Source organism: Camellia sinensis, chromosome 2 (genome assembly GCF_055761805.1).
Source record: "Camellia sinensis isolate YWXY chromosome 2, ASM5576180v1, whole genome shotgun sequence".
Taxonomy (NCBI): domain Eukaryota; kingdom Viridiplantae; phylum Streptophyta; class Magnoliopsida; order Ericales; family Theaceae; genus Camellia; species Camellia sinensis.
In genome coordinates, this window is record NC_138962.1 from 33,503,984 (window position 1) to 33,530,288 (window position 26,305).

The 26,305-nt window shown below is 34.3% G+C and overlaps 3 protein-coding genes across 4 annotated transcripts; 2 read left to right on the top strand and 1 right to left on the bottom strand.

Annotated features, from left to right (window-relative positions):
• The first annotated feature begins 311 nt into the window (after positions 1-311).
• PEN2 (PTEN 2) lies at positions 312-7,811 on the top strand. Of its 2 annotated transcripts, none has more exons than XM_028197540.2 (13): positions 312-551; positions 2,197-2,712; positions 2,951-3,052; positions 3,145-3,201; positions 4,252-4,317; positions 4,595-4,771; positions 4,893-4,979; positions 5,091-5,155; positions 5,350-5,426; positions 6,228-6,274; positions 6,393-6,523; positions 6,736-6,805; positions 6,967-7,811. In XM_028197540.2, the coding sequence occupies exons 2-13, from the start codon at positions 2,284-2,286 to the stop codon at positions 7,516-7,518; spliced, it is 1,860 nt and encodes a 619-aa protein (XP_028053341.2). In that variant the 5' UTR covers positions 312-551; positions 2,197-2,283; the 3' UTR covers positions 7,519-7,811. The 2 variants fall into 2 exon arrangements, with proteins under 2 accessions (XP_028053341.2, XP_082761934.1); XM_082905808.1 differs by having other exon boundaries at positions 345-551; positions 2,243-2,712.
• Positions 7,812-11,265: 3,454 nt separating this feature from the next.
• On the top strand, positions 11,266-16,003 carry LOC114257750 (uncharacterized). The gene is made up of 7 exons (XM_028197542.2): positions 11,266-11,603; positions 11,735-11,839; positions 11,960-12,086; positions 12,184-12,255; positions 15,048-15,093; positions 15,242-15,533; positions 15,616-16,003. The coding sequence occupies exons 1-7, from the start codon at positions 11,522-11,524 to the stop codon at positions 15,651-15,653; spliced, it is 762 nt and encodes a 253-aa protein (XP_028053343.1). The 5' UTR covers positions 11,266-11,521; the 3' UTR covers positions 15,654-16,003.
• A 27-nt stretch (positions 16,004-16,030) lies between these two features.
• LOC114257749 (F-box protein At1g47056) lies at positions 16,031-17,721 on the bottom strand. Its single transcript, XM_028197541.2, has one exon. It carries the CDS (start codon positions 17,719-17,721, stop codon positions 16,414-16,416), a length of 1,308 nt encoding a protein of 435 aa, XP_028053342.2. The 3' UTR covers positions 16,031-16,413.
• Positions 17,722-26,305: the final 8,584 nt, after the last annotated feature.

The window sequence follows — 26,305 nt, forward strand, 5'->3', positions numbered from 1 at the left end:
TTATTTATCCAATCCGTCCAACCAAACATTAGATTCACTAAAAATAGTCATTTTCAGATATCTAATCTCATGAGAAAACAAACACAGGATATATATCCAATCCAACCAAATAGTCCGCGAGATTCATAATCTTAAAATTCAAATCCAATAAATTTTAATCCCCTTATCCAGTCCGTCCAATCAAACACACCCTTACTGATTAAAAATTTTAGCGGTCTAATTCAATTAAATATAAGACGACGGTCCACTTAGAAATAAAGAAGAGATAGGGCTTACAATCAATAATTATAATATAACACGAGGGTCCACTTACAAATAAAGAAGAGAGTGGGGGCTCTTAAATCGAAATACAGTAAAATCCAGAATTGGATCAAGGGTTTGTTTGACCTGTCGCTTCATTTGCATAGAGCACACACGACACAGATAGAGAAGGAGGAGGAGGAGGAGGAGAAGGAGGAGGACGAAGACGACGATACCAACGAGACCAAAAACCATACGGAACCACCACATCCGCCACCTAGCTCCGCCGTCTCCGCCGCCTCCAATTTCAGGTAAATTCAAGCTCTGCTTGGTGAATAGCAGACATCATTGTATCTACTACATGCATATACATATCTATGCTTGTATGTATAGGCTTGTAAGCTTGTGTTGTAGAAACCTTGCGAAATCGTTAGGGATTGGAGATCGGAAGTGAAAATTAGTGGAATCAGTAGATTCAACGGTTTGAATCTGTGGATTAGGGCTCATTTGTCTGGTTCGCCCAATCAATAAGTTTTCTTACTAGCTAGCTACTACTGCACCAATTCCAGCGCAATACATAGCTTGTGCTGGAAATTGTAGTTAGATTCAAATAAATTTCCTTTCTTTGTTTGATTGAGATGATATAATATTGTCATTATTTGACTTGTGTGAATTTTTTCAATAGTATGGTTTAGAAGGGTACTGCATTCAGGGTCAGAAAATCTTGTAGTTATATGATTGGATGAATTGGACTTTGGACGTCATGTTGATGTTTTTTGGAGTATGTTTGAATCCATTTAATATTCTCTGAGTATGCTTTCACTATGGGCTGCTGGTAGGTGTTGAATGTTGGCTGAAAAAGTGATTTTGGGTCTAATGTCAAGTTCTTTATGCTTGTTGAGATGATGAAATTTTGGTGTCACTTTTTGTGAGGTCATCTGACTGATTGTCAGAGCATAGCTACTGAATTATTTAAGTGTTTATTTCTTCAGTCAGCTTCTAGGCTTCATCACGTTTTACAGGCCTCGAACCGATTGACTCTATATTGTACGTCATTTACATATGCAAATTATAATTCATTATTGTGTTTTTGGATTCATCACTTTGAGTTAGAAATCCTCGTAAAAGTTAGCAACTTTGCCATTATGTGTGTGCCTGGAGGTACTACTAGAGTTTAGATAACACAATTTAAGATCAGTCACTGCTGCAGCAGAAATTATTAAATGGCCTAAGAATACCACATGGCTATGTGCCCAACCAATGGTGCTTTGTGATTTGTGCACTTTATTACTATTTTTTAGACCATGTAAGCACATAGCCCTTTGTTATTGAACGGACACATAATCAACTTGATGTTTCGGGAATCGGGAATACATGATAATTACTCCTGCTGCAGAGAACTAGTAGTGCAGTATCCTATATTGCTGAGTTTAGCTTTTACAGGTAAAAAAAGAGAGTAACTGCCGAGGTTGTAAGTGCTTTGGTATTGATTGTTTGTTGGCAGTTTTCTTATCTTTAATTCACGTCAATGGTCATCCTAATACTGTAGTAGCTTCTGTGTGATTTTATGGAACTATTACTCTTTCATTTCATTTATGTATAAAGACCTTCTCTGACATGTATTCCTGTTGATAAATCTGTTTATTGAACTACCATGGAAAAGCAGGTACTCTAGTTTAGAAATATCCCAATATCTGGGCTTATAGCATGTCATACATTTTATTGTCAATCGATATTATGCTTATCTTTGAACATTGTGACTGTTTGTCTTTATACTCCCTTTTGAGGGCTTTGTTGATTGTTAATTGTTGTTATGTTGTTCAAAACTTCTTTTACCAAAGTTTAGAAGTGTTTCTTTATGTATTAACCCTTTCTTTTTTTCTTTTTTTTTTTAATTCCCCCACTCTCTTATTTTTTTGGTTATTTATTTATTATTTATTATTTATTTTTGTGTAGTTGTGATTACGGGATAAACTAGTAACATCTCATATCTTGGGTTAAGTACTTTGTCATTGGCTGCTGTTGAGATCTCCGGAGAACATAATGGATTTGGGATCTGCTGATTCATCAACTCTGCAACATGTTAAAACTCCAGATGTACAAGCTTCCACTACTGCAGGTTCGGGACCAGATAATTCTCCGCGTGATGCATCATCTAGGCTGTCTGCTTCTGGCATATCCTCATGGGCCAAAAGTTTGAAAATTCCCCAGCCATTGGTGGTCACACAAGATGAATCACCATCAGGAAGTTCCGGAAAATCAACCTTTGCTCGTTTCACTGGTGGGTTAGGATTGCGATTGTCCCCTAAAACTTCTCAACCAGATTTTAATTCCAATGCAACTTCAACAACAGCACAACCTGGTTTTATTGGAACCCTCACTAAAGGGTTAGTTGACTCATCTAAGAGTGCTGTGAAGGCTGTGCAGGTCAAGGCTCGACATGTTGTCTCCCAGAATAAACGTAGATATCAGGTAGTTGAATGACATAGAATCCTTGACGCATGTCTGCAAAGAACAGATGCTTTCTAATAGTTTATATGGAAGAAAATGTTTTCTCAGTCTTGCTTGACTTTTTTATTTTTTAGTTTTTTTTTTAAAAAAAAAATTCCCGTGAATAGTTGCTTGTTTGCTATTTTACATCATGATTATTTCTAATTAGAGACCAAATTATATATTGATATTGGAAAACTTAATTTTTGCCTTTTTTTAGGAAGGAGGATTTGATTTAGATATGACATACATCACAGAAAATATAATTGCTATGGGGTTCCCTGCTGGTGATATGAGCTCTGGCTTTTTTGGATATGTTGAGGTAAGCAAACTACAGTTTTTGCAGGCAAATTTTACTAATCATACTTCACTTATAATAATAACATTTAAGACTATTTGAAAATTTTGATGCAGGGTCTATACCGAAACCACATGGAAGAAGTGATCAAGTTCTTTGAAACCCAACACAAGGTAATGACATCCATTGTTACTACTTATACATACAAAGCTGAGTGTATAAGCATTATAATGCTAGTACAAAAATATTGCATCTTCAATTTTATAGCAACTGTCATCTTGAAATGTTTGATGTCAAATATGATGGTACCAAGAACCCACTTCTGGTGTTCAACTGTTTTGGAATATCATAGACTTTTCCGAAGATTGCTCCGTACAGAGAGCTTCAGGCACACATTCAAATTTATTATTTTTTTTAGCAGTACATGTTCAAATTTTGCTGCTTAAAGGCGAGCTTTATGGTTATTCATTTCTAGTTTGCTTGCTGAGGCCATGTCAAGTATTTTCTTCTTATTTCTAGACAACAGTGGCTGTTTACTTGTGCTTGTCTAGTGCATTTGTAATTCCATGATCAATTTGCATGTCATGATAGTCATCTTGAATAATTTAAGTTTTGATTGGTAAGAGAGGATGGTCAGAACAACCAGAACAACTTATCATATCTGCAATCCCCTTGGGCAGTAATCATGTTTGAATTTGTATTGCTAAAGTTTTGGTCGTTACTTTAAAAAAAAATGATAAAGATATCCATACCCCTTGCATTATGTTACATTTAATTTGGGTCTTTATTCTTGGTGGTATTGAAACCAATCAATGATACAGTCATCCCACTCACTTCGGATTTTTCTGTGCATCGTCGGCTGTCTTGTCCTGATGTGTTCTCATTCGTGCTTTATGAGACCTATTAATGGCCTCCTATGGTGGCAGGATTGGACTCTGATCTGAACTTGATCAATTTTTGCCGGATTCTTAATGTGTGCATAGTTGTTAATGTCATAGTTTGATTGGATCATATCAAGTCTAATAAATGCCTGCTTCGTATTCTCTACCTCTCTTTTCAGTTGAATTCTATATACAGATTCACTTGCCAAAAAAAAGAAAAGAAGAAGAAGGCGGAGAAGAAAAGAAAAATGGATAATTATCTAATACTGTTATTAGTGGTTACATTTATCAGTGTGTATCAGAATAAGTGTGTTTTACTCTGGTTTTGCCTTCTGTATGCAGGATAAATATAAAGTTTACAACCTTTGTTCTGAGAGGTTGTATGATGCATCACTATTTGAAGGAAAGGTGTGTTATATTTCTCTATTTAATGTTAATTGAACTGAAGGCCTAAGCTGGGGGTGTGCGTATATATTTTTTAGTTATGCGCTAATGATTTTGACTGCTAAGATATGCTTGAGAAAATACCAAATTTTGTTGCATCTTATCTTTATGATTGCTAGTTGTGGATTTACTTATAGATCACTTATTCTGTTATTTGACTAGCTTTGAGCTGCTTATTGCCTTGGAATACTAAGAGTTTCATGATGACTTCTATATTTGATATATCTTACTGTTTCTGCAGGTGGCTAGTTTTCCATTTGATGACCACAACTGTCCTCCTATTCAACTCATAATATCATTTTGTCATAGTGCATACTCATGGTTGAAGGAGGATATTGAAAATGTTGTGGTTGTGCATTGTAAGGCTGGAATGGCAAGGACAGGGTTAATGATTTCTAGCCTCCTACTATATTTGAAGGTGCGATTATTACAATGTTGTATGAGACGTGGGCAATGGGTGTATTGGAAAATGTTCTTGCGTCTTTCCATTCCATTTCTCAATTTTCTGATTGCATTACTACATTTGCATCTCTTTGCAGTTCTTTCCCACAGCTGAGGAGTCCATTGATTACTACAACCAGAAAAGATGTATTGATGGAAAGGGGCTTGTGCTTCCAAGTCAGATTGTCAGTCTTTTTACTTTATATGATCTGCTTAGAAGCAGCATTTTATTTTTTTTCAATGAGCTTCCTTACATCTTATCTCATTCAGCTTAATTTTTTCCTCTGCTTTCATAGAGGTATGTCAAATATTTCGAACGAGTCCTAACATACTTCAATGGAGAAAACCAGCCTGGGCGAAGGTATATTTCTACACGTCTTTTCTTGTCAGTATGAAAAATTTCTTGCCTCGTGAACCTGAACCCTGTAAAAAATTAAAATCTCATTCTTGGGGGTTCTCTTCCATCACAGGATCAGGTCCTAATTGACTTTTGTAGCCAATCCCTGGTTGGAATGTACCACTTTTTTGACTTGTTTTACGTCACACTTTGTGCAGATGCATGCTTAGGGGGTTTCGGCTTCACCGGTGCCCTTATTGGATTAGGCCCTCCATTACTGTGTCTGATCATAATGGTATGCCTCTTTCTGTCAGAGTGTTCTTGCATCTGATGATGCTCCATGCTAGTTTTTATGTTGGTTTATGATTTTTATTATGTTAAGATTATTCTTTGTCAATGCCCTCTGAATTGCTGCTAAATATGACTGCATTGCATGTGCATATATTTTTTCACTGACTTATCCTTAACCTTGTAATAATTTCTCATACTAATCCTCATTATTCGAAGTGCATGGTGGAGATGATCCATCTGGAAAGCAAGCTTAATTTTTTCCTTATTCTTTTTCGTGATCTTCTTATTATGGGTTAACTAATCCATTTCTTCAATAAAATTTACAAGGAAGGCCTGTGAGTTGGTTATTATTTCCCTGCATCTTGGAACAAAAATGTGTGTTCTAACTATGCAGTTGGGTGAAAGATCGAATTTAAGTTGTGTTTAACTTTTCATTTGTCAAATAATATATATGAATTTCAGAATGTGAACTAATATTGTATCAAATGTGCAAATGGGGGTTGACCTTGAAAACATTGGTGTGACTGATTTTTTTTCAATTGCTGTGATTACTACGGTGCTACATCTTGATTTTCGCACTAGAATGGCCCGTGTATGCTTTTTTAGTCACTCTTGTATTAGCTTGATTTTTAGTGACTGAACCAATAGTGTTCCTGATATGATTGCAACAATCAGTAATATTCTATTTGAGATTGCAAATCTTAATGCTTTGCAAAGCTCATAAACTGCAATTGTGCTTCAACAATCTAGAGATGTATGTATATGTTAAGAGTCTATCTATTGGTGATCATTTTCTGACTCGCAGGTGTTCTCTTCTCCACAAAGAAGCATCCTAGAACCAAGGATCTGTCGGTAGGTCTATTTGATAATTTGGTAGCAACCAAGTCTGTCTTTTAGAATTGTAATGTCTTTGCTCTAATATTCTGAACTTTCGATTCGTTTATTTTTTCACACCTACATATGTACGCAGCCTGAAGATTTTTGGTTTAGTGCCCCAAAAAAAGGGATCATGGTTTTTGCTCTACCTGGGGAGCCTGGTCTTACAGAGTTGGCTGGCGATTTCAAAATACATTTTCACGATCGCCAAGGAGATTTTTACTGGTATGCCACCTAGAAGAACCTCTCTTCTGCCCTCACCCGAACTCCCAAAACAAAGAAATAAACTCTCTACAGTCGCAAACATATTCGATTATGCTTTATTGATTGTATAATGTATTGCTTTAATGGGACAGTTGGTTAAACACGGCAACTGTTGATTGTATAATGTGTTGCCTTATAGATTGTATAATGTATTGCTTTACTTGACTCTGCAGTTGGTTAAACACAACAATGGTCGAGAACAGAAAAATTCTGAACACGGGTGATCTTGATGGGTTTGACAAGGTAACATCACATTTTAATTCGTTGAATATGATAAAATGGATGGTCCTCCTTGGAATACCTTTAGAAGTTGCAAAAGATTTGGAAGAAAAATTAAACTGGAGTCACTTTCTTGAATGGTGTCATGAATTTAATCTATATTTTCTGGTCTGGACTTTGTGCAGAGAAAATTGCCATCTCCCGGATTTCAAGTTGAGGTTGTGCTTGTGGACTATAACGGGACAGTTCCAACGAGGCCTCAAACCGAAGTTACTACTGACAAATCAGTTGAAAGTTTGGGTGCCTCTCCAACCCCAACCCCAACCCCAACCCCAGTAACTGTTGATGCCGCCACTGCAAACCCCAAGAAAGACCTGGAAAGCAATGAGAAGGATGACGTGTTCTCCGACAGCGAGTCCGAAGAATCAGGGTCTTCAAAAAGCAGGCCATCTAAGGCGGCTTCTGAAGCTACTGTCAATACGAAAGCCTCTAATTCTGAAACTAGTAATACAAGCCAAATAGCAAGTTTGACTCGCCAGACTGAGCAAGTTTCTCTTGGGAAAACAAGCTCTATGCAAAGCCATCCTACAAGTCCGCCAAGAAAAGATGCTGTTGTGGGAACCGTGTCAGGTCTCGAGGTCCCAAATCCAGTAGGAGAGGTAAGTGATTTCAAGGCAATGGCTGCTGATGCATCTGTTTTCTCATTCGGGGATGACGAAGACTATGAAAGTGAATGAACAAAGGGGGGGTTTACAGTTATGGTTTAGACACACAAAAGATCTGTACATAAATGATCTGTAAGAAGTTTATAGTCCCCCACTTGCCAATAACTTGTTTATTCCATTCATTTTTATTATATAAAAAAAATCAAGTGTGGTTGAAAACTATTATTTGCATAAAAAGATTGTGGTTATGACAATTCAACTAGATTTGTTTGATTAATTCCAAGTGGTTGGAAAGATTATATTGTAATTGACATATCTTTCCCATTTTATGTTTACATAACAAAACAGTGAATGTTTCAATGCAACTTCGCATAATATTTTATTTTTTTTCATGCTCTCAAATGGTATTTTTTAAATGAGCAATTACTTCAAAGCAATGAGAACTTACCACTACCTTTCTAGGTAGGGTTTTTTTTTTTTTTTTAATATATTTATTTATTATTTTAATTTCTTTTTTTTATATATTCGTATAACATGACTCTTTTACACGCAATTTTATGTTTACAATCATAAAATTTTATGTAATACTCCTTTTATGTTTAATTATGAATTATGTGATGTTTAGTAATGAGATTTTGTGATGGTCTAATTTATAGTGAGAATCTTTATTATCAGATTTTGTAGTGAACTAGTTGATTATGAGATTTTTGTAGTTTTTGTTTTCATTATAATCTAAATTAATTTTGATTGCATTTGGAGGTGTTTGTTTATGAATTGAAGATAAAATGACAATGGTTATGAATTTTTAAATATATTTTTATTATCAATTAAGGGTGAAGTATCAATAAATGCCAAAATGTGATCTTATGAACTGCTTAATCATTTATTTTTTCTTATGAATCCAAACGTCCTATTAAAGTGGAAATTACATAAAAGGTAGTAATTTACATGTTTGGATTTAATTTTTTAAGCATAAAAGTGGGTTTCTCAAAATATAAAATTACACATTTGAACAATTTGTACTATAGAAATTTTGAATTTTTCTTCATTCTAAAACAAATCTCACGTTACGAACAAAAACCTAACATTCTAATGTAACACTCCAACAACATAACACTTCAATGTAACACACTAAAAAACTCATTAGTGTACTTTTTCTAAACGTAACACTAAAAAAAAATTCTTTGGTGTACTTTTCCTAAATGTAATGCTCTAATTTAGCACAAAAAAATTTCCTAGCCTCCGTTTGGGAAGTGGGTTGGCTTTTTGGCTTTTTGACTTTTTTGACTATATGAGCCTGGGCTCAAAAGCTTGGTTTGGGAAGGGCTTTTGGCTTTTTGGCTTTTTTGATTTTTTTGTGAGAGAAGAGTGTAATGATTATGGGATTGGATGAGATGTTTTGTCTGTTGCGGCTCATGAGCCTATTCTGTCTTTTATGGCTCATTGAGCCAAAAAAGCCCAATGAGCCCTTGCCAAACCAACCGTACTTTTCTCAAATGTAACATTCCAATGTAACAACACATGTACTTTTTTTCAAACGTAACACTCGCAGTTTGAAATTATATATTTGTCCAAAAATTACTAAGGAATATTTGTATTCCTTTTGAAATGGTTTGAAGAGTCTCACATTTTTCTTTTTTTTTTTAGTGTTACATTGGAGTGTTATGTTTAGGAAAAATACACTAAGAAGTTTTTTTTTTTTTTTTTATTACATTAGAGCGTTATGTTTGGAAAAAATACACCAAATAGTTTTTTTTTTTTTTGAGTTACATTAAAGTGTCACACTAATGAATTTTTTTGGAGTATTATATTGAAGTGTTACGTTTGGAAAAATAATACTAAAAAGTTTTTTTAGATTATTATATTAGAGTGTTATATTTGGGAAAATACACGAAGAAGTTTTTTTTGTATTACATTAGAGTGTTATACTAAAGAATTTTTGTGTGTGTTACGTTTGAGAAAAATATAGAATTTTTTTGTGTTGCATTAGTGTGTTACACCAAGTAATTTTTTTTGTGTGTTACATTAAAGTGTTACATTAAGAAGTTTTTTTAGAATGTTAGATTTGAGTGTGACATTTGAAAAAAGTACAGTAATGAGTTTTTTATTGTGTTACGTTAGGATATTATATTAAGATTTTTTTTTTGAGTGTTACATTGGTGTATTACAGTTTGAAATTATATATTTGGCCAAAATTTACCAAGTAATTTTTGTACTCCTTTTGAAATGTTTGAAAAATCCTACATTATTTTAGAATATTTAAAGAATCTTATATTTTAAATCATTTTTGTATTCCTTTAAAAATATTTTTCAAATAAAAATGATTTTTATATAAAAATTTATCCAAATCTGATTATCATATATTGTTTACCTTACTTTTCTAGCACAAAAGAAAAAAGAGAAGGAACATGATAGAAACAAGGGTATAATCATAAATCTAATTTTTAAATAATATATTAAATCTACATTTCTAAAATCAATAGGACTAATTGGTTTATAAGAAAACTCTTAGAATTAAATGGATTACCATTCCTCAATATGAGATTTATAGATAAATTTTTCTATATTTTGCATATATATTTAATGCATTTTTACACATTTTCTAACAATAACTTAGAAAATTATTTTTATTAACATTTTCTTTTTACAATATGTAATTGCCAGAAGAATCATTTCCATACAAATTAAATTAATTACAAATGACCCACACAATAAAGTAATTAAAAAATAAAAAATGAATAATACTATATGTATCAATTAATGTACTAACTAATATAGTAACAGATGATGTGATGTAATTTTAAAGGCGGTGGTATTACTTACACTAATTAGTATACCAACACTAGTTCTGACAATATCAAAAATCTCTTAAATTATGCCACATAATCAATGGATACATTAATTAATACACTAATTAGTCCATATAACATTATTCTTTTACACTGTATTTGGTTGAAGGATTTGGGGAGTGATTTGAAAAGGGAAAGGAAAAAGGTGTGTGAAACTAGGTGAAATATAAATATATTTTATTCACATTTCACCTACATTTTCCATTTCTTTTTCCAAATCCCTTTTTAAATATCCCAACCAAACAAGGTTTTGAGTTTTTATAATTTATATCATAGATGAAGTTAATATTAATAATATAATAGTGATTGATACACTGATATATACATTAATTGCTACACATAATGCCACCAATAAAAAAATACTCAATCAAAAAGAAGACCATGAAAACATAATGGTCCCGTTTGGTAGAGCTGTGGAAAAGTAATTATAATTTATACCCTAACAGCTTATAGTTTATAACTGTGAATATAAATTGATTTTCGACTTATAAATTAAGCTTCTCTTGCCATACTCAAAGAATAAATTAATTTTTGACTTATAAAAAGTTATAAGCTGTATTGTTAAACTGAATCAAACATATCAAAATAACTTAAATTAAGCTAAAAGTTAAAATAAGCTGGGAATAAGCCTTACCAAACATAGCCAACGTCACGTCATATCGAAAAGTATAAACTAATAAATTTCCTTTTCATAATATTAATATTATAATAATATAAATACATTTTTAAGATTAACTTAAAATGTGAATTATTTTAAAGTATTATAAATATTCTTTAAACATAATTTTTTATTTAAGAGAATTAATTAAAAAATAAAATTTCAAATTATTTTTTTATACAATAATAAAATCACTTGAATTATTAATTAAAATAAATTATAATATCATTAAAAATAATTAATTAATTTAATAATTTATTAATAAAAAGAATCATTTATTATAAAATTATAAACTGTAAAATGTAATTTTTTAAATTATAAAAAATAAGATTAGGACAAAAGTTGCCGTGAGATAACGCGAAGAAGAAACATCTCCGAACTGTTTTCAGAAAAGCGAAGAAGACGACGACGACGGCAACGACGAAGGAGGAGTGCTCGTCAACGACGCGTTAATGGAGGTTACAAGAAATCAAAAGGAAATTTGGAAGATATATCATAAATTATAATCTTTGTGTGCTTATATATATATATATAAAGGGACTTTTAGGAAGATATAGAGAGCCATATAATGTACCCATTTTCTCCTCCATCCTCTGCTTCCCCTTCCATGTCGATCACTGGTATTCAGGGCCGTCTCCTCGAAGTCACAGGTACTTCTCTCTCTCTCTCTCATCATCTTCATCTTCATCTTCATCTTCATCTTCATCTTCATCATGATCATGTTATCTTCTTCAGTTGTTCTTGTTGTTAATGATTATATATATATATATGATTTGTATAGTTGTTGGTTGCAACAAATTGAAGGACACTGAATGGATTTCGAGGCAAGATCCCTACGTTTGCCTCGAATACGCTAGCACCAAGTACCGTACCCGCACTTGCACAGGTCGATTTCAGATCCATCTCTGTTTTTTTTTATTTTTTTATTTTTTTATTTTTTATATTGAAATTTGGATTTGGTTTGGTTTGACAAATATTCAATTTGAATTTGTTTCTCAAAATGTAGACGGAGGCAAAAACCCTACTTTCCAGGAGAAATTCACATTCACGCTTATTGAAGGCCTCCGAGAATTGAATACTGTTGTTTGGAATAGCAATACCGTCACTTTCGACGATTTCATTGGCAGTGGAAAGTATGTCATTGTTTTTTTTTTTTTCTTTTTTTAAAAAAAAATTAAACTATTGACATTCTTGCTATGTTTGGATCTCAAATTGTGTTTCAATATGCAGAATTCAATTGCAAAAGGTTCTTTCAGAGGGATACGACGATAGTTCTTGGCCGCTACAGACTAAAACTGGGAGGTAAAAATGATCAACTAGCTGCTTCATTATTATGAATTCAATGTAAATATGCTTTGTAGGCTGTAGTAGTGTAGATATATGTATTTGTATTCCATATTTGTGTACAAAAGGGACATGCTACAACACCAATTAGCCTTTTGAAGCGCATTTATATGTTGGATTTCAATTAGTGTGTTGCAAAACTTGTAATATATGGAATTTGAATTGATTGCAGCATGTTTATGTGTAGGATTTTGTTTTGTGAATTTCTGATTTATAATGCATGGCTTTTTTGAATTGTTTCTTAAAAGTCAATGTTATACTATGTTATCATCAAATCTGTATGAATTGACGAGAGCCTCAGCTTTCCTGGATAAGAGAAGATTTGACTCATTCTCTTTTCTAAGCCTGATCCTAACTGTGCGAAGCTTTACTTCCATAATTCACATCCCTAGCGGCTAGGAGTGACTTTTTTTTTCTTCTTCTTCTTCTTCTTTTTTTTTCACCTTACCTTCTTAACAAGAAATAGGATACTGGAAATGTTTTATTGCTTTAAATAGATTTATTTGTCCATAATATATATATATATATATATATATGAAAAACTTATTACAGCTCTTCTTCTCCCCCACCCCCATTTTTCAACCTTCTTCTTCAGGCTAATATGTGGAATTGGAAATTCCATTCCATATTAGTGTTCTTCAGGGTAAAACGTTAAATCTGAAATTTCCTTTTATATTCTTCCTGTCTCCCTAAAATCCTAGTGGTTCATTATATTTTCTCTTTATGCAAATAGATAGAAATAGGGAAGATCAGATTTTTCATCCTCCCAACTTTCATCCAAATTTCACTTTTGGTCCATGTTTTAATTGCAGCAATGTTGGCCTTGTACTTTATGGCAAATTTCAATGTTGTACTTCTCTCAGTTTTCTTTGCAAAAATGATTTGGAAAATGCTTACACAAGGGGCACATGGGCTGTAATAAAGGGTATTAAAGGGAATATAGGGAAAAATAATCATAGGAGGAGAGAGAAAGAGAGGGATTGAGAAACATAGCAAAGGCCATGGAAGGAGAGATTGAGGGACCAAAATAGAACTGTGATTGACAATCGTATAGAGGCAGTCAAGATTGTTTGAAGAACTTTTAAATACAAGCACTTGATTGCATGGTTATTAAAATCCCTATCCCAATCTTACAATCCATTCGGGAAAAATTGAGCTCGATCGTGTAGAAGATCCCTTCCAAGTAGGATTTGTCGAACCTGATAGACTTGATTGTGATGACCATTTCTTTTTTTTGCCACCATCAAACTTCCAATCGACCATATCCTAGCAATAAAGGCAAAACAATAGAAATTTACCAGCCATTGATTCCCCAAGAAACATGTTTTTCGCAAAATAAAAATAGAATGATGAGAAGAGTAGGTCATCATTCTCATTCCTTCTGTCCAACAGTTTAGGCTTCACCAATTTCCCAACTGAAGATGAGCTCTCCCATTAACTTCTTTCACAAAAAAGTATTTTGTGTTTTTGGGAATCAAAGACTTCTTGAAGTCACAAGGTAAACCTATTGTTCATTGAACAAATTCAGCAGTTTCCAGCTGAAGCCAACAATCAATCGACATCATTAACAATTTTCCTAGGTAAAGGTTTCATCTCCTTTTGGCGTCAACTATTTCAGCTGCAATCTTTTCAACTTTTTCTGTGTTCGTAACCATGTGAGGTGCTCTGTTACCACCACTAACATGAAAGATTGCAGGATACTTTTCAATGACAAACATGAAATTCCATTTGTCAAAAAATTCTTTTCCAAGGTCTCTAAGAAGGAGAGTTTGGTTTTCAAGGGCTTGGATAGAGGATGGGATGCAGAATTAACAATGGTTTCTTCCGGAGGTCCATGGCTGGCGAGTTTATGGACTATTAAATTTTCTTCTTGGGTCTTCTTCATCCTTTAGTTTTGTGCAACAAAGAATATACACTTCTAAGAGGGTGGTCTGTCCTTGTCAGACACATCAGACATAAAACACTTCTTGGACACTTTCTGAAACGTGTTGGACACAGTTCCAAGCGTGTCTTATTATTTCTTTAAAATGTTTTGGATTTGGACACTTCGAGATAAACACATGTTCATCACTTAGACGCACATGAAAAACATTGCAAGTTTGAACCAAATAACTTAGGATCCAATGATAAGCTTTTAAGTCTGTAAACCAGCTGCCTAGAATTTCAAATTGGAGGTGGGAGGTGAAGCCAATGTGAATACTGTTACACTTAATGCTGCATGAAGGACAGTAACCAGATATAAATGCTAAATATTGTTAAATAAGAAGATTGAAAAGTCAAATAGATATTGCCAGTAAAAGTAGAAGAAAGGCCTTCCCTCCTAGTTGGTGAAGGCATCTGTCTGCACAGGGAGACGGGTTTGGAAATTTTGTGATCCATATCCCTAGCTTCGATTTTCCATCTTTTATTTGAGGAAAGGGAGAAGATGACTGGTATACTTAATTTACTATCACTTCCATAACACCCAAGCATGCTGTGCTTATCTGAATGATATTAAAATATTCTTCTCTGATTCAAGAGTTGGTGAAATTAAACCCAATTGCATTCTAAATTCCTAACCAATGTCATGGCAACAACTCTATTCAAATTATCAATTAAACCAAAAATTCTGTAATATTCATTTTGATTTCCTCCTGTTGTGGAATGTAGCCTGTTGTTTATTAATGTATAAGTTGATTGGTTCATAAAGATTGTGACAAATGCCTTCTAGATGAACATTAACATTTTCAGACTTTCTAACCTCTTCACAGGCATGCAGGAGAAGTTCGACTCATACTGCATTATTCTAGTGCCAATGTAAGCTCCATGTTCTATACTTTATTGCTTTGTAAATTATGTAAAAAGCGCTCTTACCCAGTTAAGAATTTGTCATGAATTCCAACATTAATATATATATATATATATATTGTAGCCTGTTGACATTGGCATTGTTATGTTATTGCAGAAGCCAGCAACAAACTATGCTCCATCTATTCCACCGTATGTAGCGCCACCTGCTGCCCAAACCCTTATGTACTCTATGCCACCACCATCTGCAGCTTGTTATCCGCCGCCAGCCGGTTCGTACCCTGCACCATCACTGTACACTTCATACCCAACTCATTCAGAAGCTTATCCACCATCCCCATACCCTCCCCCTCAGCTTTCTGCTTATCCTTCATCATACCCACCACCTTCAGCATATCCCCCACAAGCATATCCACCACCCCCACAGGCCTCACAATATTATCCTCCAGGTAGCACTTCTTTCTGCTCCATACATCTTTTACTATCCACTGTGTTGTAATTTACTGAGTTTTTAAATCCTTTTTTAATCAGGACCGTACCCTGGAATCTATCGCCCACCACCATATTGATACAAAAAAGCTCCTATACATCCGAAGTGAAGAAACTAGAGTTTGCTATTTACTGATAGTTGTCAGTTGTAGGTTTTGTGATCATGGCTTTGTATCTTCTCTATTATCAAAGTTTTAATGCTGCTTATGCAATTTTTTTATGCAAATTTTAGGTGAAAATTGTCAATATATTGTATTATCAATATATTTTTGTAACACGGTTCCATCATTGGTGGTTGTATTTGCCCTTTTGGCCTGGTCCTATTTTGTTAATTTTGATAATAAGGCCTCTTTATATTGAATGTTGGGCGCAATGTAACCGTCAAGCTCTACCGTCATTTGAATTGAGTATTTCTATGTTTCAAGTTAAACCATTTGTGATCTTCTGTGCTTGGTTATTTTGAAAAGCTGCTCATGCATTCAAAATATCAATTTCAAGGATTCTACTGCACAAAGTGTTGCTTTGATTGAATGTTGTAGTACAGTTAGTAAACTGATCAGTGATTGATCAACAGAGAGGAGAAGATTTTTCTCCTTCTATGTGGATTTAATCGCACTTTTCTATCTATAATAAGAGCTATTTCTTGATTAATCCTTTAACCATCATGCTTGGATGATCCGTTCTAAAGTTTGAATTTGAGCACTTGCATTCTTGAGTCTTCTGTCTCTTATTTGTTTATTTATATTAAATGGATACGGTTTGTGACAGTACTAGATCAGGATTGTCTATGACTCCATGTTAGTAAGCTGAGCATTCTTGATTTTGCTTGCATGACTAGCTTCAGTCTTCACCTCCGGTGATTTCTACAAGTCGGGTTGCCATTGGAACAGGGTAAATATCATCAGATTCATCACACGAGCTTGAATCTTCATCCTCAGCTTCCACAGCATCCAGAACAAAAGCCAATGATCCCCTTTTTGCCCTCAACACATCTGCAACCTCACTGGTCACATTCCTGCACCACGAGACCTTCAGTTTAACAAGACTGGGACAGCCATTCACAATTGCTTCCAAGCCGTGATTTGACACGGGACAGTCTTTGATACAGAGCATCTTCAAGGCCCTGCATTCAGCTGCAATGCACTGCAATTCTTCGTCTCCAACAGTCTCACTCATACACAGCGCCACTTTCTCCAAATCACAGCAATTAGTAGCAATCAGCTTTAAACTCAAACAAGTCGGATTAGCACCGACAACAATCAGCTCCCGAAGCTTTTTGCATCGCTCACCGATCGCCACTAAGCCTCTGTCATCGATCTGGTTTTCAAGCCCCTTAGCCCTCACAATGTGCAGCTTTTCCAAATTCGAGTAATTTGAAATTGCCGCGAGGCCAATATTGCTAACTCTAATCCATTTGAGATGGATTTCCACCATGGAAGATCGGTCTGAGATTGATTTCAAAAGGCCGTCCCAGTCTCCGAAACACCAGAGGAGTTTGAGCAATTTCAACTTCTTGGATCCAATGATGAGCGGTCTGAAACACTGGCCGTTGAGAATTCCCTTCAAGCAGATCTTCTTGAGAGACGAAGCCGCCACACCGGGTCTGATCGGCTCGGCATCGATCCCGCTATCGATGCCTTGGAGGCGCTTGGCCGAGAACTTCTCCAGAGCACAGCAGCTCAACACCGTGTTCATGGCTTTGGCGCCAAACGAACACGAATGACACGAGAGTTTCTTCAAACTAGCGCAGTTCTGAGCCAAAACCGCCATGCCTAGTTCCGTGATTTCTCTGCAATTGCGGAGACTCAGGGATGTGAGGTTGAGGCAATGGAGTGAGATCAGAGACAGAGCATCGTCTCCGATGCTAACATTGTGGTCACATTTTAGGGTTAGGGTTGTGATGGCAGTGAAGCGAGAGAGCAAGGATGGGACCGAAAAGCACAAGTCGGCTACAGCAATGAGAGAGAGGCGGTGCCGGGATTGTCCCTCCACCAGCAACCAACGCCGACAGACCAAAGAGCAGCAGTTCCTGTCACCGCCGCGGAGGAAGGTGAAAATGGAGGACAAACACTCGTCGGGGAGGTTCCTCGTGTGGTCGAGACCAGCATCGAAGTATGAGGGAGGTGAATCCACATAATTTACAATCATTGTAAGTCCCTTTTGGTTTCACTACTGCATGAGAATACATGATATGTGTGTTTGTGCATATATATATATATATATAATAGTATAGTAGTGTAGATATATATTATATATGTATAGGTTAGTGTGAGGAGGAGCATGAAGGAGGCCGATAGCCTACTCAGAAATGCACTATCGTGGGTGCATGCAGCATGCAACGATGAAAGGTAAGGTGGCGGCGATGCTGATGAAGCATGCATATGCCCTTGACTTCCTTTTCTTCTTTAAGTAGCCTTTGACACTTTATTTTTTTTCTTTTTCTTTATTTTTTGCCATTTCTTTTGGCTTTTTAGCAACGCTACATATATACTATTTTTATTTTTTATTTTTATTTATACACTTCTAAACATAAAGTAATTACAGCAATTCTAAGTTTCATGAAAAGTCTTTCATAAAAATAATCATGAAAGATTTGTGATCTTTGAATTATACTTAGAATAAAGCACCACATACTAATTAAGGTAAGCTAAGGGTCACAATCTTTCACGATCATTTTCATAAAAAAAATTTCATCATCCCTAACATTTCTTAGGCCTCGTTTGGAAAGTGACTATTTTAGTAGGCTATTTTAGTTTTTGGCTATTTTAGTAGGCTAAAGTTTTTGTGTTTGGGAAGATGATTAGATTTTTTTATGGTTGGATGTGATATTTGTGAGAGAAAAAGTAAAATGATTATGAGTTTGATGTGATATTTTGTCTTATTAGTTATTTTAACTTATTTTGTCTTTTTGTGATTTTTAGCCTAAACTAAGCTATTTTTTTTCTTCCCAAACACCCCCTTGGTAATTATAAGGCTCAACTCAATAGTAATAAATGCACATTCGACTCATTCATTCGTATTTAAGAATGAGAAAAAAAAGAACGACTTGAATTATTATAGTGGAATTCACGATGAAAAGATTTCTTTTCAGTTAAAGAGAAATTGAATTTTTTTTGGACAATAAGAGCATCTCCAACGGTAATAGGCATTTTACCTATCTAAATATTACTATAAAGTATATATTTTATTTTGCCTATCGACTGTTTTATGTTTTTACTCCAACCATGCTCTTTATTTTAGCTATTTATCCAAATATTATTAATTTTATAGAATGCCACGTCAACAACAAAGATGGAGGGAAATGATCCTAGTGATTGAATACATTTTGCCTAGCATTGAAGGCTAGCTACATGTAGCTAGTGAATATGAGTTGAGGCAAAATGCCTAATCATATGCCTAGTGCATTGGAATTGAAAAAAGTGAATCACACTAGGCATTTTAACTAACAAGTATTATATGCCTAGTGCATTGGAGATGCTCTAAGGCCTCGTTTGACAATCTTCACTTTTAGTCAAAAATCACTATAAATTGTCACATTACTTTCTCTATTTTTCTACACATCTTTTTATAAAAAGTTAAAAAATTATTAAAATTATTTGTTTCCAAACGAGTCTTAAATTACAATTTATCTATGTAATTAGGTCAAAAATTGCAAACCTTCTAACATTTACTTTGTGAATTTAAACCCCATGTGGTTCGTGGACGGGGGATAGGAGAGGGGAGAAAAGGGGGTTGAGAAGGGGAACTATTGGTGATAAGAGACAAGAAAAATAGAGTAAATAAAAGCAGGGAGGAAGGGAGAAAATTTCGTCTTCTTCGACACAAACGAGTTAGTATCACAAAAACTTCACAAAATCTGATTTTCAAAAAGTTATATTGTGAAATCAACCAAGTAAATAGTTCATTGGATCTATACATGTTTGATTCCACAAGACTAATAGTGAGGTATTAATAATCCAATCAAATTAGTGTGGTATTCACAATCCCACCCATACCCAATTACAAATAATCCTACAAATTTGTTGGATTAATTATCCATTAGATTGATAATCCTAAAACAAAATGTCAAAACAAATATAAGATAATTGAGTCCACGGATTAATAATCCCGATCCCATACTCTAATCCTTTCAATCAAACATGCCAAATGTTTTAGGTGATACCTTCTTAACACAAATAATTAAAATAGTTTATAACGGACAATGGTTTTCTGTTGTAAGAATAATTTAGTCAATATTGTAATTCTTTCCATTATGTAGTTTGTAGCGAAAGAAATTTCATTACATTATTCAACTGTTATAAAAATGATTTTTTTTCTTAATTTGAAATAAGAATAAATTTGCATTTTTAATATATAGCCATTGGATATGTAAGGAAAATGATACAAATACTTATTGTTCAATTTATACCTGTAAAATTAATTAAATAACTTATTCCACATAAATTTATAAAGATTGTAAACCCAATTTTAGGGACACTATTTTTTTAGCTTAATCACAATAATAAAATATGATTTAGCATGTTTTTGTTAAAAAAAAGAAAAAGGAAATTTGATTAAACAAAATCAAAAAATAAAAGTGAGATTGAGAGTTATTTATTTAATTATTTTATAAAAAAATTATTGACTAATTCAATATGTTAAATAATAAGGATAAAAACATTCCGACGTAAATAAACCACCTAAGTTTACAAAAGGTTTCTATATGAAAATTTTATTAATTTTAAAAAAAATAAATTTTGTTCAAATAATAATGTGTGTGAAATAATTTTTTTAAAAAATATTATTCTATCAAAAAGTATTTTTATTAACTTTTTTGATTTTGTAAATTTTCTGTTTCTATAGCTGAGGTAGACAGTTTGTGGAAAGTAAGGAAAAAAAGCACAGGGATTCGGCTTTCCATCACTTTCTCATCTTCGTCAAAAGTGAGATTTTCCACTCGAAACCGAACAAAACCATGCGGTAATCATTATATATATTTACTTTGAAAAATTGCTAAAATATACAGAATTTTCTCTGTCATTCGCTCTTTTACTTCTATTTGAATTCTCGCAATCGATTTCAACGAATGGAAAATTCGAATATAATCAGAGTTCTCACCGCTAATTCATGCTGGTTTCTGTTTGGTTGCTGAGAAAATTGATTGAGGGCAAAAGGAAACGAAAACGTGATTCACCTTCTCAATTGTAAATTTTCTATCGATAGAAAGTATAATTCGGGAACATCGAAACCACTAACACAGAAAAATATTATATTAGAGAAGAACCGAAAGTACTTGATCCGAAAACAGTAGTGGGTGTTGAGTGTTAAACTCTATGCTGTCACTTTTTTTCTTTTTTCTTCTAAGCTTTTTGCCATTTTGCATGTGATTTATTTGTTTGAAAGTGTAATGGCGAAGTATGTTCTTTCTTTTCGCTTCGGCTTCTATTCTAGTTGGCCCAAATTATGAATTGAACCACATCTTATCAATTTTTCAATTTTACAATTTCAGATAAACTTGTCCATTTTATTGAACTTCTCAATTTTTTAGCTATATATCTTGATTCCATACACTGATAGTTCCACATTTTATACCCTGAATTGTTTGGAAAGTGGCTATCTTTAACCTTTTTTTTTTGTTGAACGCAGCTGTCTTTAACCTTGACAGCTAAATTTTATACCATCTGTTGTTATCTCAATCCAGTTTGGCACCTTGTCTTAATTGTGGTTGGCTTTACTAATCTGAATTTCATGCCAATTTTTTGAAACTACAAAAAAATTGTAAATACATATATTTTTTACCCATCTCTTTGAAATCAAATATCAAAACCATGGAGTTGTTTTAGTGCGGTCCATATTTTCATTGTATCAGTTTTTCTTCACTCACATAATTTAGGGAGTTTACAAGTTTTGTGTTTGACAACTATCGCTTTGTACAAACCACACTGTCAAAACAATTGTAGCCTAATAGCATCACCCCCCAACACTCCCATAGGGGAGGGTTGGGGTTTTGGGTCCCAACGGGGTCATGGGCTAGGGTGGTGTGGGGCGCCCAACCTATGGGCCCCAACAGGGTCACAGGCTGGGTAGGGTTTCTTCTAAGTGGGCTTACGGGCTCATTAAAAAAAAAAAATACTCATGTCCTTGATTTGTGCCTATCTATTCTTGACATCTCTTGTCTCTCAAATTTATTCATTTGTAGACTGGACTCATGAAGTTAACTTCCCAAAGATAGTGCTACCTAGTATTTGGGCCTTACTTGGGTGGAGAGGCTTTGGACAAGTGCTTCAGTATAAGAAAAAAAGACTGTTTGGGCCCAATTTTGTTTTTTTGTTCTGTCTTTTGTTTTGTTTTTTGTGAACATGTTAGCACATTACAGATTCAAAACAACTTGTTCATAGCCTGCTAAAGACGCAAAATCATGAGTCAAGACAAGAACTGCAATGCCACATAATTTACTATGACTAGAATAGATTATGTTCTTGATTTTTGACCCAAATAAATAAGCATTTAGAGCAATGAACGAGATAGAAATTCAAACCTAAGCTGGTGTCCTAAGCTTGTCTTCTGTTGTTGGTGTGCATGATTTGGGAGGCACTCAGTTGGGGTGACACAGAATGTCCTGGTGAAGAATTTTTTCCTGTGATGTAAGGATATCCTGGTTAAGGCTATCCTGGTTTGAAGGAAACCAAACAAACATTTTCATTATTAAATTATTTGATTTTCATGCATTGCAAAAGGGATAGTAAATTAATTCATTTTCTTCCTTCTGGTAGGTTCATGGCCGTTCCAGATATCATACACTGGCTATTGCTTTGCAAATTGATGAGGACAGATTGAGTTTATAGTCCATACTCCATAAGTCCCATTATCTCCTTGAACATAAAAGTTTCAGGTAAGTAACTAGCTGATACATATACTAGAATTGGATGCGCATTGCATGACATTTTATTCTTGAAGCTATGGTATAACCATTACCTGCTTAAATTGGAGCTTGGAAACAAGTTATATTGGTGGCTCTTTAAGTTGGATCCTATTTTTGAGGATAAAAGAAATTAGAGCCCTCATTTTTCATATCAAGAGGAACCTTTGCTTCTGATTGAGTGCCTTTCATGCATAATTGGCAGATATTTAATTATTTGTTATGAGGGGAAAAAAAATCAAATGAGTAAAGTGATTGGGGTGAACAACAATTGTCATGCATTGTCCATCATGTTGGCTTTTCCATTGATTTCCTCAACTGAAGCTTTGTAAATAGATAAATTATCAATCTTTGGCAACGCATCTGTAAGTGTCAGGTTTAATGCCTCTGGAGTTATTGCATCTGTGCGTGTTTGAAACATCTGAGGGGTTATTGGGTTTTGCCGAAAAATCAGTGCGGCTACATGTTTCATAATCATAGTGATGAGGACAAAAAAGGTGTTAGATGAGGAAAGAATTGATCTTTTGGAAATTTAGATTTATTAGAAATTATATCAATATTAGAATACTAATTAGGATTTAAATATTATGCTATTTTATTTTTTTCTCACTTTTAGTTAGGGTTTTTCTTTGGATGCCTATAAATAGGGTGTTATGTGATAGTTTTAGGATGGCTAGGATATTAAATTGAGCTATTGATATTGAGTATTAAGGATTAGGATTTCTTTCATTTTGTTGTGGCCTTTTTTTTGCTTTTATGTTCTTCTTCCAGCCAGCCAGCATCACATGGTTTCACTGCAGCAGGTCTCTGCTCATCTTCTATTGAAAAATTAAAATCTAATGGAATTGTTATGCTTTTGTTTGTTTTATCTAATGCGTCTTGACTAGTTGTACAGGTTGATGGTTTTAAATTGGGTTGGATTTGTAGGATTATGTTAGCTAATTTTTTTGTTGTTGAAATGAATCACACTTTTATAAACTAGTCCACATGGGTGATGATGATGCATGCAAAGACATGTCTTATGAAATTGAATAGTTGCAAACTTGCAATCATGAGTTTTCCTATTGGGTGTTTTTGACCATCTGGAGAAACATGGGTTCCATTGAAGTATCACATTCAAGCATCCAGTAAGTTTAACCTCTAGAGAGGGGGATCACTTTCGGTGGGAACCATGAAAGTAGTTGTTCCAGTTCCACTCCACCTTTTTCAAGTGAGTGGTTGAGGCTAGTTGTGGATGCATAAAAAAAATTCTATAGATAGAGAACTGATTGCATAAAATAATTTTGATCGTACACATTAGGTTGTGGGATGCACCGCTAAAGAGATTGCTTCACTCACATGACTCAATGACTCGGCGTCAGCATCTTCTTACCGCACCAGAGTGATCGGTTCCTCACGATCCACCACTTCTCCATTCACTCTCCCGTAATCCATTCTTTTGTTTAGGGTCTGGGTCTGGTACTTATCTCAGCCCTTTATTATAATTCTGACCATACATATCAAGTTGTGGGGCCCACCCACTAAAGTGATTGCTCCATTCACACCATTACATGTGTATCTTTTTATGGTTGGTTATGTGGTCAATTCTGTGTTTATAGAATTATTGTACATAAAAATGGTCAAGCTTGGCCGGTCATTGGTCATTTGGGAAATGCCTTTTTTTTCCCTTTTGTCAAACCCATGTGAGTTATTATTGGTAAGTTTGAAAGGTTTCTGTTATAGTGGATGACCTTTGTGCACCTACTGAAAAAAAGAAGATGATAATCATGGACAAGCCACAATTAGCAGAAGTGGAGGTTGGAGGGTGCTTTATAAGCTGTGTACTCCCTTTTTGCTCTATTGTTCATACTTGTACTGAGATCATAGAGAAAAACAAATTGATGGATGACTAGACTGAGGCTTTACCAACGCCTCGGTTGACACAACAACCTTTATGCTGTGTTTGGTTAGGGGATTTGAGGAGGGATTCGGAAAGGGAAAGGGAAAAAGAAGGTGAAATGTTAATAAAACATACTTATATTTCACCTAGTTTCACACTCCTTTTCCTTTTCTCTTTTCAAATCCCTCAACCAAACACGGCGTTAGTGTTGCTAGGATTTAGAGAGTGGATGGTTTTGCACATATGCATCATGCATGCATCCATAGAAGTCATTCAATTACGGGAAAAGGGTTTCATCTGTGTACATGTCTTTCACAAACTTCATCTCTCACAGTCACAGTCACAGTCACATAATCTGATTTTTAATTAAAAAATAAAAAATAAAAAATCAGATCATGTGATCATGAGTGATGGAACGGAGAGATCGATCCCATTTTTGGGACAGAGAATCATACATTGACAACAAATGGACTTTTGTCCATTTGATATGGCTAGGAAAAAATAGCTTCCCCATTTTAGGTAGACTTGAGAGAAATGGTTGAAATAGAAACCTAAGTAATGTGTTGTTAAATAATGACATCTTAAGATGGTGTAGGTTGTCATATTATGGTTAGATTGTACAAATTTTTGCTAGATCTTTACACACACCCTGTTTTAAACTCATTCCACCCTGACGCGGTTATCTGCCAATAATTTTTATATTGTTAAGGTCTAAGAATGTAGCGGGAAAAAGAAAAAAAGAATGTATAGAATCGGTTGAGAGATTGATTCTTGCTGTTTGATTGGACAAGATCCTGTAGGAGGGTCTTAAACATCTATGAAACAGTTCATAAGATTTATTTTTTGGGGAGAGAAATGATTGATGATTTCAAAAGGGGATTTGGTGTGTTGTGATGTTGCTCAACTAATTCTTAAAACCCAAAAGGGGACAGGTGGGGTTGTTTTGACTTTTATAAATTAAGAATATATAATTCAATAAATGAAGATAATTTGAGAGAAAATAAGTTGAGATGAGTTGGTCATGTAAAATGAGAATCTTTTTAAATGCTATAGAAGAATGATATAATTGGATTTATTTAATTTAACTAAATATATAGTTCTTGATAGAATAGAATGGCGGAAAAAATTTCACATAGCCGATTTTACTTAATTGGGACAGAAGGTTTTGTTTAATTTAATTTAGTTAATAATGTATAATGCAGTAGCTGTTTGTTTGTAGTTAAGAATTCATTATTAGGGGATAATAGCTGGTTTAACAGTGTAATAACTATGGTAACTAACTACTAATCATTGTTTGGTGGGTTGTGCTTGGCTGGCCACCACTTTCCCCGTTGTAAATAAATAGAGAGCCCTGTATGCATGCCATGACTTTCATATCCATCTGGCTGCTTTTGGCTTTTCACAGTGGATGGATGCTTACTTTGTGTCTAGGTTAAGTTTTATGTGTGATTAACTTTACTATAATATATTTATTTCTCTGTTCTGTTGGTGGATTTAAATTGTTTAGTAGCTGTGACATTAAAATGGTAGTTCTATATGATGAACCCTAATATGGCACATTACTTTGAGGCATGTTTCGATTGCCGAATTAGGTTGAATAGGATTAGTAATTGAGTGTTGGTATTATTAGTATGGTGGTATGAGGTTGAAAATATAAGATTAATTGGATTTATTAGTGTATTAGTGTGTGGTATTAATTGAAATTACGTAAAAGTTCTCATTATATAAAAAGTAACTTTGTTGTTTTTGTAAATAGAGAATGAAATGGTTTTTAGCCATCTAATCTAGTGGGATTAGACTGTGAATCCCACCCCTTGGGGGATTAACTATTACATGGGACCTATGAAGTACGGATACTTCAAAAAGGGTGACGCATCCATATCGAATACTTATCGGATACCGATACTCCTCAGATACTCGCGGATACGTATCGGATACTTCTTAAAAGTATCGAA

What these genes read in the sequence shown, in the direction of transcription:
- LOC114257749 (XM_028197541.2), bottom strand. Translation starts at nt 17,721, where the DNA reads ATGATTGTAAATTATGTGGATTCACCTCCCTCATACTTCGATGCTGGT.
- PEN2 (XM_028197540.2), top strand. Translation starts at nt 2,284, where the DNA reads ATGGATTTGGGATCTGCTGATTCATCAACTCTGCAACATGTTAAAACT. An exon ending in AGAATAAACGTAGATATCAG is followed by an intron (nt 2,713 to 2,950) that starts GTAGTTGAATGA and finishes GCCTTTTTTTAG; the next exon opens with GAAGGAGGATTTGATTTAGA. An exon ending in CATCACTATTTGAAGGAAAG is followed by an intron (nt 4,318 to 4,594) that starts GTGTGTTATATT and finishes CTGTTTCTGCAG; the next exon opens with GTGGCTAGTTTTCCATTTGA.
- LOC114257750 (XM_028197542.2), top strand. Translation starts at nt 11,522, where the DNA reads ATGTACCCATTTTCTCCTCCATCCTCTGCTTCCCCTTCCATGTCGATC. An exon ending in GATTTCATTGGCAGTGGAAA is followed by an intron (nt 12,087 to 12,183) that starts GTATGTCATTGT and finishes TTCAATATGCAG; the next exon opens with AATTCAATTGCAAAAGGTTC. An exon ending in TGCATTATTCTAGTGCCAAT is followed by an intron (nt 15,094 to 15,241) that starts GTAAGCTCCATG and finishes ATGTTATTGCAG; the next exon opens with AAGCCAGCAACAAACTATGC.